This window comes from Lonchura striata, chromosome 5 (genome assembly GCF_046129695.1).
Source record: "Lonchura striata isolate bLonStr1 chromosome 5, bLonStr1.mat, whole genome shotgun sequence".
Lineage (NCBI taxonomy): Eukaryota > Metazoa > Chordata > Aves > Passeriformes > Estrildidae > Lonchura > Lonchura striata.
The window spans coordinates 39,300,072-39,317,672 of record NC_134607.1 but is presented as its reverse complement, the minus strand read 5'-3'; the positions used below and the strand labels follow the sequence as shown (position 1 = coordinate 39,317,672).

Genomic DNA, 17,601 nt, shown 5'->3' with positions numbered 1-17,601 from the left:
ATCAAATGACCAGATGATTTTGCTTCAGTGTTTAGCAAATAGGGTCTACAACACAACACCCTTTGCTTGGCAGGAAAGTCTTGGAGTTATTAATAATAGTTATTTGAATGTTGCTGTTAACATTAAACTATATGTCCTAGGTTACAGAAAACACACACGTTCTCTTTCAATACTGGTTTTAGACAAATACCTCAGTTTTTTACCTCTCAGTGGCTACAAGTCACTTTATGGATCTTACATAAAGGGACACAGTGGCACCTCAGGAAAGCACTGCAAACTTATTAAATCCATTTTTAAAGCACTGAGGAAAGTGTCCTTGTACTGCTACACTGAATTCCCACAACACATAAATGACTTGGTGACCTGTCCACTCAGCAGTATGAACTTCAAATCTGCCCAGGACAGTGAGTACTCAAGACATACATTTTAGGTCCCACTTGGCACTATATAAAGTTATTACCTTTTTCCAGTGGCTGACCCAATTTTTTATTTTAGTTCCTTTGCTCAAACTTAATCTAAAGTTTTTCATCATCAAAATGTTTGACTAGAGGATATAAAATAATTGGAAAAGCTTTCAGCTTAATGTCATTTCTTTCAAGTTCATAAAAAAGAAATTTTGCCCAATAACTCTGACTTAGAGACCTCAAGAAGAATGATGTGGGATCCTTCCATTAATTTATTTTGGTGTCTTAATGAGATATGAAACTACACAACAAAAAACAGAAACAATGCAACATAAAGCAGATCTAACTGCTATACACTACATATCTGTTATACAGATTTTCTGATAGGGAAATGTTGAGTTTTAGTGTATGAGGAATATCAAGAAAATGAGTAATAAACATGCCCAGTTTGTTCTATTGAACAATTAATGGAAACACAAGATCAAATTTCCTTTGGAAGAAATAAAATTAAACATGGATTTTCTCCTGAATGAATTCTGTAAGTGCTGGATGGGATAAAACAATTCTCCTTAATTCATTTTTGTAAATCTAAAACTAAATTCAGAAGAAATAATCTCTTGAACTTGTATTTATTTTTCAGAATGACAAATTCAATTGTTAACAATAACAATAGGGTAGTGATGCCTTATCTACACAAAAGAAATTGTACAAATTTCTGCAATGTCTGCACTTTCAATTTGGCTATCAGGAGATAATATTTCTGAATTACTAAAGATGAAAACACAACGTAGCTCTTTACACACAGCTTTGTAGTGCTTTGCCATGGAAGCCCTCATCCATCCATTGTCTTGGTAATCAGTCTGGTATTTTTCTTGTGAGTCTCCCAGGTGGGAAAAATAGTGTCTGAAGGAAGATAAAAATATCCCATATCTGACAAAAACCCAGAATGAAGATGGTAGTTTCTGGTGTGCTAATGCAGTAGCTATCAGCTGGCAGAGAGCTGACAACTCTTTTCCTAGAAGTTTCTTGCAAGACACAAAGCACATACTCTCTCCAGGAAAGCCTGTTAGTACTACACATGATTTTTCTTCTCCTTTTTTCTTCAGCAATTTCATAGTCAGAGTTATGAGTTCTAACGCATGAATAGTATTCTAACAATTAATAACAATATTTGGTCCAGTAAGATACTGCAATGACCCATGAATTTGTGATGTTCCCACATTTGTGTCATATGACTATAATGTAAGAACAGTGAAATTAATGCAAAACAAGTTCACATCTCCTTTTGAAACACAGCACTGGGATATGAGGTTACCTCATGATGTGCTCTAAGTAATCCCTTCCATCATGCTGTGGAAGCACACCTAGAAGAGTGTTTGGAGTTCAGATGCCTCTGAATCTTCCTGGTCTTAGTGCAGTTCACCACAGAGAAATATATTTTAATGCAAATCTCTGGTTTTGAGGAGTCTAATTCCAGCTAAAGCCAGCATTTCTGAATGGCACAGTATACCACTGGACAAACACAGGCTTGCATTAGCACAATTAGGAATAATTTCACTTGTTATTAATAATTTGATGGCAAATTTTATGACTGCTGTTAGTGTCTTGGAATGTTAAATTTATATTCTCTTGTAGACTAATTTTAGTTACTAACTAGAGTCCAAAGTGGGACTCTTTTTGAAAAAGGCTGGTAGCTAGGAGAGTGCTATGTGAGCCAAACTATCCTTGGCATAACTAACAGCGTTGATATGAGAGATGAATTGGACCCAATGTCTCTACTTTCACTCCAGCCAGAGTAACAGCTGCAGTGACTTAAAAAAAAAAAAAAAAAAAAAAAAAGCACAAGCATGCTTTTTGGCAGTGAGTGCACATGCCTTTTTCTTCACACTACAGTACTTCTTATTTTTCTGAATTACTTGTATGGAATCAGTTGTACATGTCAGGTTAGAGGTTTTGTTTTTTCTTGTGCATGCTTCCCTAGGAGTTTGTGGTGACCTACATTTGCCTCTCCTTGAAATTCTCCCATTCAATACAACAGGTGCTCTGTATTGATGGAGCACAAATATAGGGTGAAATTTGGAGCAGGATTCCTGACCCAGGGTTAGCAGAAGGCACAAACCAGTCTGCTTCTGTCCTGGATCACTGAGCCTCAGTACACCCTTGGTACTTGCTTGCACAATGCTGGGTGTAATACTTTGTAGCTGGCATATGTCTCTTGGCTTTCTTTCCCTCTTAGGGAATTTGTGATGATATCAAAGTGCTTGTCTTCACTTGTTAACACAAAGAAATAATACTAATCTATCATAAGCTTCTTAAATTAACAGTTATGACTGCCTGGTATATATCTGCTTATGAATAATACATTTTACCAGTAAGTTAGTATTTAATAGATAATGCTACAAAGTGAGTGATATAAAAATTATTCAGGATCTCAATAAAACTAAGTGAAGCAAGTTTAAAACACATGGTATGATACTGAGTACTTTTCATGCTCTATGTAAGCTTATATTTCACTGGGTAAAACTCGACAACTTCACATTAAATAATATAAAAGTTATGAAACTTTTGTCACTTTTGATTAAGGAAAAAGTAAATTTACAGATATTAACCTTAGAATAAGTCATCACTGATGAAAAACTACTATAGTGTGAATGGAGAGAGTAGCAGAAATGTTTACATATTGTGGAGAAAAAAACTAACATTTTTTTCTCCGACAGTATCTATCAAAATCACATGTCTGGTCATGCAGGCACAGCCCAGCTGCCAACACACAGAAAATACTGACTGACCCAGCCAGACAGCTCCCTCCACCAAGCCCAGATCCCGTGGCTCACTGCAGATGGAATTGTGGAGGAGGCACAGTGGGGCACAGATGGGAAGGGCTTTGGGACAGGCAGTGAGCCAGGCTCAGCGTCCAGACAAGGGCGGCCTGCTCCCAACAACAGGAGCCTTGGGAGCAATGGACATGGGCCACTCTTGTCCCTGTGCTGGAGGCCAGGTGGCTCCATGGTGTGTATGTGTGTATATATATATATATATATATACATATATATACATATATTTATATTTATATAAGGTATTAATATCTCAGGGAAGTGTGAGATAAGTGGATGAATAAGAAAAGTGATTACAAACTGGGGAGATTTGTGCAATGTGTTTAGTGTCCTGTCAAGAACAGTAAATAAGAGCCTGAAAGTCTGATTTAAATTATATAACACAAGACAGAAAAATGTCAAGATATAATGATAAAGAAGTAAAATATATATTTAACATATTCTCCTTTTTAAAATAAATATAAGTCTTATTTTTCTTTAGTAATTTCACTTACTTGTCAAATGTTGTCTTTGCCTTTTCTGAATGACTAATGTTTATATCTCTATTTTCCACTTGGTGATTTTCAGGCAAAACCTCTTACAAAAGACCACTTAAATTATAAAAAATTGAACCAAAAGCAGGTGAAAGGATTTAATAGCTGATATGTGGTTCTAAGGAAGAAATGTATTAATTTTTCAGTATGCATTTGTAGAAATCCTACTGTTTTAACTGGTAAACCTTATCTACTGCAGCATTTTAAATTCACAATACAAATATTTGAGTAATCATGACCTAATTGCAATTCATTTTGTCCATGAAATCCCAGAGAAACCCCATGGAAGACAAGTTATTTCCTTCTATTTTATTGACTTGCAAAATAACTGGTGCAATATACTTCATTCCAAACATATCAACTGAAAGAGATAAGTGAAAAGAATGAATACTGTAAATAGATGGATTTATTTCACTAATGTAGGAGGCATTTTAAAGAAAACTATTCAATACCAAGCTTTAATGTCAATGCAAATTTAATTAAGTCAGACTACATTACATCTCTGACGTCTGCATTTGCAGATGCAGACCAGCATAGTTCTACTGCCTTAGCTGGAGCTTTACCATTGTATAACTTCTAGCCTTGAAAAAATCTTACTAAATATTCTCAGTTGTGTCTCCTTTCTTCTTCTGTTTCTTTGTAGCTGAAGACTATTTTCTCCTGATTTTCCCCCTACATCTCTGTTCTTTTAATAGCTATTTTCCTTTCCTTTTTCCTCTCTACTTAAGTATTTTCAGCTTTGTCCAAGAACTTGTTTTTAAATTTTTGTTTCATAGAATCACAGAATAACCTGGGCTGGAAGTAGGCTCTGGAGGTCACCTAAGCCAACCTCCTGCTCAAAGCAGGACTAATTTAAAACTTAATTCAGGTTGCTCAGGGCTTCCTGACCAGGTAAATTTTGAATATATAGTAGGATGGAGACTGCACAACCTCTCTGTGTCCTTGTTTCTGTACTTACCCCACTCTTAAAAAAAAAACAAAACCAAAATCTTTTAATATTTCATTATGGTTTTTTTGCAGTTCTTCTTCTTTGAATAACTTCCATAATACTTCATCTTCATTTCATCCTTATGCCTGTCTCTACCTTTCTACCTCTAACAGCTGTAGCAAACATACTATTTCCATGATTTCTGAATTTTCTGATGTACTTATATTTCTTTGTAAGAGAAACGTACCTCTTGCTTTGATATACAGGGTTATATTTGCTCCTCACAAGATTCAAAGTGATGCCATATGGGTGGAGGTCAAATGAATGACCGCAGCTTATTGCCCAAAGCCATTCAGGTAACATGAACATGCTAGAACTGCCTTAATCCCCTGCCCTATTGTCCTTTGCTCCTGCACAGCTATCCCATCCTACATTTGAAAATCAGACTTGTGTCTAATACCTGTAGGGCTTCAGTAGTTTTAAGGAATAATGGCTGCTAAGTATAAAAAAGTGTTCAGCTGTGAGGCCTCACATTGCCTGAATCGCTGGATTCATGTTTGGAAATTTAATTTTTGTTTCAGTTGAAAATTTGGAAAAAAAAGTGACTTTGCTGGCACTGGTTTTATCCATAGCCATGACAGGAGCTACTGGAACATGTGTCAATCTAAATGAAGGCTGTCAATTTTAAATTGTTCTAAACAATCAATTTTCAGGGAGAGATAGTCCTTCAATGTCTACCATAGAAGAGCTGGGATTCCATTCTCACATAGAATACAGGGAAATTTAAGCATATATAAATGAGATCTAGGAGAAGTAATTTTATTGCTTTTAAAATATTTGCATTTGAAGCAAATGTATTTCCTAAAACAATAAAAATACATATATTGTTAAAAAAGTTGAGTCTTCTTATATTTGCTTTGAAGTGGTCTACAACAGAGCTTTGCGCCTTAATTGGGATCACTGAACCTTTGACTTTCGTGGTGCATAGTGCTTCCGTTTATTTTTATAAAAAGTAATTTTTAAAATCATTAACAAGTGAAACATCATGTCTGAAACAGGAGGTATTTGCTTCCATCACTGACAACCATTTATTTTGACTGGGAAGGAGATAACTTGCTGCACTCTGATAACTGCTTCAATGAGTAAGAAGCAGAACAGGAAAAGAAACGGGAAAATTCTAATTTGCTAGAGAAGCATGTACAACAATTGCTCCTCTCAATTTAATGTCTTATGATTGTTTGTACATTTTGTGCCAAGAAAATGAAAGCACACATCCTTAAACTTTGCTTTACTTTTCCTCTACTCTACTTTGCCCATGTGTGTTCTGCAAAAGGACATCTCAGGGTACTGAAATGAATGTTGTATCTTCATGCTTCTGTGGTGGGCAGAATGGACCTCTGTCCTCCCACCTCCTTTCTCATACCCAAATCTCAGAACTGGAGTTCTGTTTACATATCATGATCAGTCTTCTCTGGTGTATGTAGTTTAAAAGAAATAGTTTGAAATTCTTCCTTCTTGTTGGATTTCTTTGATATTCATGGTATTTGGAGACATAATCTTTTTGTTTGCGTTCACTTTGCAGAACTCTTCAGATGCGAATTTTTTTTTCTTTTCACATAACTGCGCTTATCAGTGACCTCACATAGAGAAAACAGTTTCATATCCATCTGAGAGCTTCTGTCTTCTGAGTATTCAAGAAGAAATATGGTATTCCCAACAAGACTCAATATTCTCAAGATTATGCTGGATACCAATATACATTGGAACAACCCAGGTATTCCTTCTACAATCCTGTACTCTTGACAAGGGATGTATGATTTTACTCTAGCAGTGAAGGCTGTTTCAGTACTACACAGCTTCACCCGAAGCCTGATTAGCCCATTCCCTCATTTCAGGAAAAAAATATTAAAGTAAAACAGGTAATCCACACACTCCATGCAAGGGTTGCCGGACTCCCTAACGGCAGGGACAGGCAGCTTTAGGAAGAGTGTACCCAGACAGAACACCCTAAGCAGGGGACCTGGAGCTAGAACAATTCCTGTCGGTCGACACCGTGGTGTCAGGCTCTGCCTGCACATCCCCTTCCTTCGAAGCAGTCTGGGGAAACGGCTTCCCCCAGAGCTGCGGTGCAGGGCAGGTGATCGGGGGGCTGCGGCTGGGCGATACTGAATCTGTGGGACACACGCCGCTGGATTTCACGGCACGGCCTCCGCCGTTCCCCGGGGGATGCGGCGTTGCCAGGCTTCTCGGAAGCCCATCTTTTGGCTGGAGCGACACCTCTCGTGCGGTAACGCCGCCCGCTGCCGGGGCGGGGGGCGGCGCGGCGGGGCCGGGACCCCCGGGCCGCCCCTGCCCACGTCGCGGAGCGGGGCTGCCCTCCGTCTTTGGGCGGCCGTGCCCCGGGGGCGGGCCGGGCCCGCGCCCGCTGTGAGGTGCGGGATGGCCCCGCCTGGGGGCAGCGGGCATCTCCGCGCCGCCCCGCCGGCCGCGGGGCAGCGGCCCGGGAGGCGGAGGCAGGGACGGGAAGGGAAGGGCCGCCCTCGCCCACCCCCGCGGCGGGGAGCGAGCTGGGGGAGCGGAGGCGAGGGGCGGGAGGAGAGGGAGCGCGGGCGCGGGGCCGCTTCCCGCGGGCGTGGGGCCGCTTCCCGCGGGCGTGTGCGGGGCGCGGCGGCGGCACACGAGGAGGAGCGCGGGGCGCATGGGGCCGCGGCGCGGCGCGGGGCCGGCCCGGGCGGCCGGCGGGCGCTGAGGCGGCGGCGGCCCGGGGCGCTGCGGGCACGGCCGCCGCGCAGCGAGCCATGCGGGGGGCGAGGCGGCTGGCGGCTCTGCTGTGCCCCCTCTCCCTGCTCGTCGCCGCGTCCTGGGCAGTCCGCTTCCACCCCAGACAAGGTAAGCGAGCGGCAGCAAGGCGGCGACCGGCCCGGGGTCCTGGCCCTGCGGCGGGCGCCGTGCCCTCCGGGGCAGCCGCCGCTCCCCGGCGGATGGCGGGGCCGGCCGGCCGCCGCCGCGGGGTCCCTCGGGCGTGCTGGCGGCGGCCCCCCGCCCCCGGCTGTCACCGGACCCGGGCTGGCGCCGCGAGCGCCGTGCCAGGAGCCGTGCGGATGCCGGCGAGAAGTTGCTGCTGTGCTGCGGCGACAGGCTGAGCCTCCTGCCTTCTGTTGCAGAGACCTTGGTGAAGCAGCTCTCCTCTTACGAAATCATCACACCTGTCCGAGTGAATGAGTTTGGAGAACTTTTCCCGCACACGCATCACTTCAGAAGGAGGAAAAGGAGCTTGGAGGCACCGCTGGAGCCCGCTGCTTTCCGAACTCATTACCAGATCAGAGCATACGGGCAGGTCTTCCAGCTCAACCTGAGTGCTGACGCAGGCTTCGTTGCTGCTCAGTACACGGTGGTGCACGTCGGGGCACCGCAGAAGCAGTCCTCCCCTGATTTGCGCCACTGTTTCTATCGCGGGCATGTCAATGCCCAGGAGAAGCACATGGCTGTCTTCAGCATCTGTGGTGGTTTGGTAAGCATGTTGGTCACTGCTTCATATCTCCATTCATATTCTCCTCCCTGAAAGAAACGTAATGGGATGCTTTTGCTGGAGAGCTAAGCTGGAAATTCTTGGGCATCATTCCAAGTCATGAAATGTCTTGGCATCAGCAGTGTGCAGTCATGATGATACTTCTCTGGTGGGATATACAAATGCCGCTTTCAAAGGATCTCTTGCTGGCCACTAATGTAGTTGGTTGATGTAGCTCCTGACACCAAGAGCGTTATAATGGAGGGGAAAATCATGCCTTAGAAACACAGCAAGCTATTGTCTTGATAACATGATGCTGTCAGTTGGTATCAGTTAGTTAGTTATGTATTTGTAGCTTAACAGATATTGTGGTTGTGAGTGAGGAGTAATGGTAGTTGAGATGGTGAGAGAAGAGCTGGTGTTGATCAGTTTCTTCCTCAGCTTTCAACAATACTGTAAGGTATGTTATATCCTAATAAGTGTGCAGCAGTGCTCTAAACACATTTCTGTTAAAAAGGAAGAGGAAATTTCCCAACTTCAGTGGAAGTGTGTCTGCAAAACGCTTCTTAAGAATTAAATGGAATAGACAAATCAAAACTGCAATGATATACATTCTGCACTTAACCCTTGATAGCATTTATGTCTTCCAAAGTGCTAATGGAGAAATAGTATAACACAATTGTCTTTGAAAACAGTTCTACCGTGTTGCTAAATTTTATAGTTTTGTGCCTAGAAACATGAAGACTGGTGCCTTGTGCTTTACCACATCACTATTTATTGCAATGCCAAGGACAAGTTGTGTGACAGGCACACTGTAGAAATACAGCATTGTAAATATCACTGTGAATTAAATGTGGGGTTGTTCCATTTTTTTGCAGTCACTCAGGAAACTGAAGGTGCAAGACATTTTTGGGACCTCAAGAAAAATCCAACTTCATTTACTAGGCTCTTTCTAGTAGCCTACACAAAATAGAATGCAATTGGTTGGATGTATTTAGGACTGTTTAATCTGTATTAAAAGAAGGTGATACACAGGATAGAAGAGAGAACCAGAAATAACTGCCATTTGAAAGACACACATCTTTCTTGTGCTTCTTGGATATTTGGGTATATACCGTCTTGTCTTTGGGTTGAGGTGTGTGGACTTTGCATAGTCCTTGGAAATTAGTGGAGAAACAAGTATTTGAAAACAGTAATTCTGTACTCATCCTAAGTTTTATCTATATATCTTGTTTTAGAAACAACTCATTTGTTCTTGACTACATTATCCAAAACCCAATTCAAAACTATACCAAATATCTTAATTTGTTTACTAAGAGAGGGAGTAGTATGTTTACTAGGAGAGGGGAAGATGAGGTATCACAAATGTGGTTGGTTTTGGTTTATTTCTTCCATGTTTCATGTTTTAATAAATGCTCAAATGTCATGTCATTGAGATTAGTGGCATACTTTATACAGCATAAATATGAGAAATTCTAAGAATTTCTACTTTCATAACCTTTGCTACCTGTTTGAATTCTGTTCTTGTAAGTTGTTGCTTTGCATTACTTGAAGAGACCATGTACATTGAAAATGTACATGTTTTTATCAAAACTTATACTTACTGCTACTAAAAGTTGTCTCAAATACCTTATTTATCAGTTCTCAAATTCTTCATCACAGGACTATCTTCTTGCCTGCGACAAGCTGAATGTCTCACTTCTTATTTCTCTCCCCCCTCCTCCTTACTGATATATTACAGTATCATCATGTATGTGTGTGGTCAGAAATCCCTGAGTGCCTTTAAATTAGGCCTTTGCATCTTCTAGATGAGCCTTGTGAACTTGTCACTGCAGATTCCACTGCAGCTTCATGCCTGGCTCACAGAGTTCCTGGTCTGAGCCACCAGCAAAGACCTTTCTGTCTCGCTGCTCTCAGGACTTTGTGTCACCTCTCATTTCACTTTCTGTGCAGGCAGATACAGCCTTGGAAGGTATGTAGCATAGCCACTGTGGCATCTGCTTTCCCCTCAGTGGTGGTGGTTTTCAGGAGAGGAAGCATGCTTGAGCTTCCATGGATGCTGTTGCACTTCTGTGGGATATGCCTATAGTTTTCCAGAGAGGGATTGTGTGGTGGTCGCAGCCAGCTGGTTGTCTGTAACTGCACAGTGTCCTTCAACCTGTCTCAGAACTTTCAGGCTAATGTTTTCATGGATTCAAAGCAGATGTTTTCTGCCTTGTGTGACTGCCAAAGGAGAAAACTTTTTTGCAGGTAAGAGAAGAATTAATGTGAAAAGAGGGAACTAGTGACCAGGTGGAATTGTCCTGTGAGATCTTGTCCTCCCTGAATGCATTCCCTATTCCTAGATGGACTACCCTCAAAAATTATTAAAAAGATATTTTTATCCTCAAACCTTTTAAAATTTCATGGGGTTTTGCATTCAACAAATGCACCTGAAAAAACACATTACTCAGTTATAATATACTCTTTTAATGAACAGTGCCATGCTTCATGAGTGCATCCAAACATTTCAAGTCTGACTGCTATGGAGGTAAGATACTATTTATTGGGAGCAAGAGGGTACAAACCAGGCTAGGTTACCTGGTTGACTCAGTCACCTTGCATTATATTTATTTTAGGTAAAATCCTTTTTCTTTGTAGGATTGCTGAATTTGAGCTTAGTGTATGGAAGTTAAGATACTGCTTTGAACTATCTTCCAGCTTTGCATATGTAAGAGAATTGCTTATATTTGACCAATTCTGTAAAAGCTAGGGAGGTGTACTTAGTTATAAAGATACAGGGAGTGTAACAATTGAATTTTAAAAATTGCTCTGGATATGTTATCCAGAGTCATGTGAAGTGAAACCAGGTACTTGCGTTCACTTTATCCTGTAGGCATTTATCCCCAAGGTCTGACTGCATTCATTCACAGCTTCATTCCTCCTCAAGTTCCTTCTTTTCTTTTTTTGCATTCTCAGGTTGAGTGTGTTGTCCCACTCCACTCTGCTTTGCCTTTTCACTCTCCATTAAGCCTTTTCCTGCATGTGTTAAAAGCACCTACAACAAGAGTATCCATGGAGCATTGCTTAATGGCTCCTGACACGCTGTATGCAGTTTTGTTGTGTTACATTTCCGACCATGCCCTGGGTTCAGGGGTGCAAATGGCACAGGGAGGTTAGAAGGTCAGCAGGGAGTCTGTAATAATTGCAAAGAAGGAGTGTATAATTAGGGAACTTTGGGATCCATCAAAAGCAGAAGGTCATTTGGAGTGATGGCCTCAGTGCTGAACACCTGATCACATACAGGCATATTTCTTGCATCTTTAGAGTAATTTCTGAGATTTCATGCTTTATTTAACTTTATTTCTTAAGTTCCATATTTTTTGCTTTTACTGTATTAGTCAGTTATAGCTTCCTACAAACATAGGGAACAGGATCTACTGAGGATGTTCTTTGATGCATGTAGACTAAAGATACCTTTCAAATGTTATGCAGACAACAAAATCAAAGAGGTAAAATCCCAAATAGTTAAAAATCATTTAACTTTTGAGAACATGTGACTTATGAGCTTAATGACAAACACAAACTAATACCAGTGAATGAAGTGTCTTATAAATGATGATAGCTCCCTTATTTTAACTAGAATGCACCTTAATTCCTAGAAGCACCCATCTAAAGAAAGAAGCTTTTTTTGGTTGTTTTTTTTTTTTCTTATCATCTTGAATTAATGCTATAGAAACAGTTTGTTTAGTCTGTTGAGAAGCCTGGTAGTTTTTTTCTCAGAGGTTAGAAGAGTGTTGGCTGATGCTGAGAACAGTTAAAATCAGATTTTATGAGCTAAATGCCAGAGGTGTTTTGTGTGACTACTGTGAGAGATGAAAAGGTAAGAAAGAAGAAAAAACCACATTCTTTCTGGTCTCTTGAGTGTAGAGCAATTTCACGTGCTCACTGGCTGTCAGAAGTTAGGAGTAGAAAAGTACACATGAATCTCTTCTTGCATGGATTTGCCTATAGTCCAGGAAGGCAGGACCATTTTGTTCTAATGTAGCTTTGGAGTGTGACAAGTTTCTTCTTCAGCAGCTCAAGGGAGCCCTTTGGTAATGCTCCCTTACTGCACATCAGACTTTTGTCTGGAGAATGGCAGGAGTATGAACCGAAGTGTGCATCTTCGCAATCCTCAGTACGGGAGCTTGTGTTTATTTTTTATTAATACGGGTCAGCGAATCACCTTTCTGAGAGGTTTTGAAAACAGCTCTGTCTGTTGCTATGAATGGGTAAAGTGGCTCCTTTTAAGGAAAAGTAAGCAGTCTTGGAATTTGTCTTAAGAAACTGTGATTTTTAATCTTTTGGTTAAAACTCCCAACAATCCAAAGCCCAAAAACTTGCTAGAAGCTACTGTTAGAATAGCCAGCATCTAGTTTCTTGTGAAGATCTAGTGCAGGTAACAAACTCCAGATATCTGCTCCCTGGTTTTGTGCTCCTTTGTACTAACAACCTCAGTGAGTGAAACGACATTGTTTTTTCCAAGAAACTTTAACACTTGTAACTGGAAAACACACTTACTTTGATGTAATTTAATGCTTTAACTTCTAAGCTGTCACTTCAGAGAAGTTACTTTCTGAATCTAGAAGGCAGGATAGTTTCAGTATTTGTGTTACATTCATAAAGCTATGAACATCCATAAGAAACATACTGGATTTTATATTTTTTTTATCTTAATATACTGATTCCATCATAAGCTAGGAAAGCAATCCTATTAAAGTGTCAACTCAAGGCAATTGAGTCTTGCTTGAGCAAACAAAGTCTTATTGCTACTGGCTCGGTGATCTGAAGACTCCCACTTAGTGGTTCTGGTTTCTTGTGTCACATACATATATAAGGTGAGACTCCAGCTCTGGATCTGCAAAACAGGAAGAGCTTCAGTGCTTCCATTATAGCCCTCAGCATTTGCTCTGTCTCTGATCAGCACAAAGTGGTTTTAAGTAAAAAGGTTTTACTTTGGAAGTTTAAGATAAAATGTTCTTTGTTTTTGGCTTGTTACAAAAAATAAGATAATTTAGATCCCCTCTACAGCTGTTTTAAAAACCCTGAATCTTCTTCAGTATGTTTTCCTCAGGCTCTTTGCATCTCAGATTTTTCTGGAAATATTTCCATAGGTGCTATACTTTCACATATGGGCCAGCACAGATCAGCAAATACAGGTGGTAATTGCAGTGTAAACTGAGAAGATACGTGGAGTTGTGGATTGTGCAGCTGAGGGTCTGTCACAGAAAATGTTTTATCGAAAGCAGTAGGACCTGAGTATGTATCTACCTGTTCACCAGCAAAATTCTGCAGAAGTTGTCTTTCAACAGATTGGATGTGCCTATGTAATGTTTTATGTCGGGGATGCTCAGCCATCACTGGCCTGCCTTCTGCCCATGTCCTGTGTCATCAAGTGCTTGGGCACATTCTTTGCCAATATGTTTGCCAAATAAATTGTTTTGATGGCTGCAGCTTGTTCTCAACTGCTGCTTTTATTGTTTGGATCTATGGGACACAGGTGAATTTGCTGGTATGCTCTGGGCATCCAAGGGAACTTTGATTTACTTTTATCTGTGTGTATATATACACCAAAGTTTCTGTGTCAGGGAAGGGCAGATTACAAAATATAAGGCCCTTTGCTGTTACTAAGCTAAATTACTGGTGTGCAAATAGGTGGGGGGATTGTGTGTGGGTTTTCTTTTTTTGTCTGAACGTAATGCTTCCAGTCCCAGGTGGCAGCTAACAGTTAGTTAAGCTGTCATGGGTCTCAGGAAACTTTGTACTCTTGGAGATAAAGAGGCTTCCCATATGAGATAGTGTATCTGCAGTAGTCTTAATTCTCATTCCGTTTCAGACAAACCCTCTTGTAGAAAATGGCAAGATTAAGATAGCAAAGCCAGACACTGAGAGCAGTTAATACCTTCTGGGAATGTACATATTTACAGAAGTACTCAAGGTAGCTTACTTACTGTGTGGCTGACTAAGGTGAAAATCTAATCACAGCTTGTGTGCTCTTGGGTGATAACCTCCTGTGATGGTGCTTATGAGGTCAAAGGGACTGTATGGAGCTATTCATCTCCCAGTGACAGGAAAAGGTGGCTCTGCAACCACTTAAAAACATCAAAATTAGGCAGTTCTCTCTAAACAGAGATAAGTTGCAAATGTAAATTTGCTTGACATTTTCTGAGACAGGTAAGATGTTATGAAGGAGTTTCCTCCAAGATAAAGTGTATGGATCCCCCAGGTCTGTGCTTTGTCAGAATACTTAGCTTGATGATATTTTAGATGTTAAAACTAAATCTCCTAAAACTCAAAAATAAAAGCCAACAACCCACTCCCTCTCAAAGTAACCTCCAAACAAACAAGAACATCCCATAATGTATTAATACATTTTATTTTGCCAGTCTCAACAGGTGTTGCAAGATAACTTCTTTTCTGTAATGGAATCTCCATGTATGTATCTATTTTAAAAAATTATTATGCATATTTTTTAGCTTGTTTACTGTGAATTGTAGATAAGATATAAATAAACAAATAAACAATACCTCTCTTTTCCTTCCACTCCAATGAATCTCATTAATTTTTAATTTCCATGAGCCAGTGCTCTTTCCAGGTGTCTTTGAGATTTTTTTTTTTTTTTAATATTCTAACAAGTTGTCTGCTGTTTGACCCCTCTGCTTTTGCTACAAATTTTATTTAGAATCTCCTGGTTATCATATGGTTATTGGTAAGGTGTGGTCTAAACATACAAGTACATAAAATCCCTTTAAGCATTTACATGGAACTTACATTTCAATCTGGAATTAAGAAATTTTATCTAACCAAAATTGTCTTTGCAAACCAGGATGCTTCCAACCATAGGTGAATGCCCCATCATTTTTTTAATGGTGTGACTGGAGTCAGCTCAGGCAATCTTGACATCACAAAATTTGTAAGATGTAGTTAGATGCCTATAACAAACTTTTAGCATTTTATTGTCTAAGAACTTCAAACGTAATGTTGATTTCAATCACTTCTACAAATGTATTATACCAGAAAACATTTGTTTCTAGATATTTCTTCCCTGATGAGGGAAGAAATACAAAATTTATGATTTTATTACTATTTTCTTATTTCTATTATATTTACTCTGATCTTAATACATTATCTTGAACTGCTATCTCTTATTGTGTTTCTAGCTGAGTTATCTTCTAGAAGAAATACTTTTTCCAGATGTTGACAGTGTACTATGATTACTGTAATATTTTTTCTTTAATTAAGCAATGCTTCTTAAGTCTTTCATCATAAAATATTGTAACAGTGAAGCAGGAAGAAAAAGGGGGGAGGGATTCTTACATAATTCAAGAGCTTTGAATAAACAAAAGGGAAGGGATAGTTGAGGGGAAGAGAATAATATAAAAGTAAGGGATTTTGTAAATGACTTTGACTTTGTAAAGTGCTCTTGCTATAAACTAGTTTTAGGTTTTTAAGTGAGTTAAGAAGCCATACTTTAAGGGCATGAGAAGTACTTGAGCAGAGGAGTGGAGCTTACCTGGGCAGGAGTCTGCCAGTTTAGAGTCAAGTTTTCCAGAGCTTCAATTGTTCTTTTAGAGTTTTTATGGAACTGTTCCAATAGTGCTGTTGGACATACTAATTCCTCATTTCTGAAATCTGCTATATATTCCTTATGTTTTCCATGTGTTCTGCAAACTTGATAGACAAAGATGTAATTTGTATATGGGCATGATACATTCTTTAACCATAATTTTGCAATATTTACTTCCTTAACTCTTGCAATAGGGTTAATATTGGTTAAAACTATGCAGTTTTAAACCACTTTGAACCACTAAATCATGCTATATAGTGAGTAGCTGTGTTGATCCTGTGAACCTTGACTTAATCTAAAGTGTCTAGATCATCCATAATATTTTAAATCAAAAAAATAAATTAGCATTTTTATGTGGGCTTTCTCATACATTTTCTCAAATCTATACATATGCATAATTCTGGGTAGCACTCCTCCTTTGGACCACTTATTGATGATGTGTAAGAGACTGTTTTCAATTTTGTAATCTACTTCTACTGAAGAGATCTTTTAAATGTACTTTTATCTCTTTATCTGAAGAACAGAAATAGAATGTTTCAGGCAGCTTTCTTGTTAGATGATTTGAGAGACATCTGTAGATGATAAATCCAGTTCATTTCTGATTTAATTTCCTGCAAATGCTTGGGCTCCTGTTTCAGCAACCTCAGTCACTGTACATCTAAGTGACTTTTCTTTATTTCATTTTACCAAAAGTATTCTTCATTTGGATCTCACAGCTCTTTTCCTTGTGTGTCCAAGATGCAGCAACCAAGATCAACAGAATCTGTCACCAAGGGAAGTATCACTTTCCTGACTGGAGGAATATAAACAGGCAGTGTTACTAGTGACTGAATTTTTGTAGATGCATGTGTTAAGAAAATGAGGAGTGAACCATGTGTTTTTATGGCAGGTTTAGAGGATTGGAATGGGTGGCAACAAGTTAAATATCTTCTTTGGTTTTGAATGACAAGTATCAAATGCCTTTCTTAAGATAGAACACTGCTTGATCTCATAATTTTTGCTCTTTCTCACATACAACATAGTGTGTTCAGTTGGGATAGATGTGCAAAAATTTGTCATAGACCACTGGTAGGAGGCTTTCATAACTACTCAGTGATAGTAATTGCTTCTTCATCCACGCATTGTTGAAGAGAAGAGAATTCATTGTAGAAAGAATGAAAACTTTTTACATTATAGATATTTGCTCAGCTATTTTTTCCATATCTAAACAGGCCATTGATCCTGGGATACTGTGTGAGAATCAGTGGGTCAAAGAGTGAGCAAAAGGAAGCTTGACAGCTTGACTCCATTTTTCTAAAATGGTTGTCCCACATATCTGTAAAGATGGACTCTCTAGCCTTAAGGACACAATTGTACTGTCTTGTGTTAATCTTTTGACATTAAAAAAAAAGCTAAGAATAAATTTGAGGCCAGGAATCATGATGGAGGATTCTGTCAATCCAGCTGTCTGTCATAACTTTTTGGCCTGTAAACTTGTGATCTGTTATTGCAAAGTTTTGAAGTGAGGAGACTTGTTCAAAAACATATATCTTAGTTTTGGGAGTTTTTACTTTTTTTTTTTTTTTTTTTTTTTTTTTTAGGATGAAATTGTAGAAAAGGAATATATCATTGTTCTTGCAGTTAATCTTTTCAGTGGAAGTCTGATATTCTGGAATGAAGTATGAACTCTCTCCTTGTTAGTTCTGGGGTATTGTTCTTACAATCTGTGTGTTATAACTAAAACCATTCCTTGTCTGTTGGAAAGACTCTTGAAGAAACAAAAGCAGATTATCTGATCTACCTGTTTGAAAGAATAGTAGTGAAGTA

General features: G+C 39.7%; 1 protein-coding gene across 1 annotated transcript in view; it reads left to right on the top strand.

Annotated features, from left to right (window-relative positions):
- Positions 1-7,450: 7,450 nt before the first annotated feature.
- Positions 7,451-17,601, top strand: part of ADAMTS20 (ADAM metallopeptidase with thrombospondin type 1 motif 20) — an 82,948-nt gene continuing 72,797 nt past the window's right edge. Inside the window, exons 1-2 of the mRNA XM_031503673.2 lie at positions 7,451-7,588; positions 7,864-8,210. Of these exons, the coding sequence (XP_031359533.2) occupies positions 7,498-7,588; positions 7,864-8,210 (438 nt within the window). The 5' untranslated portion in view covers positions 7,451-7,497. The remainder of the gene's footprint in view (positions 7,589-7,863; positions 8,211-17,601) is intronic.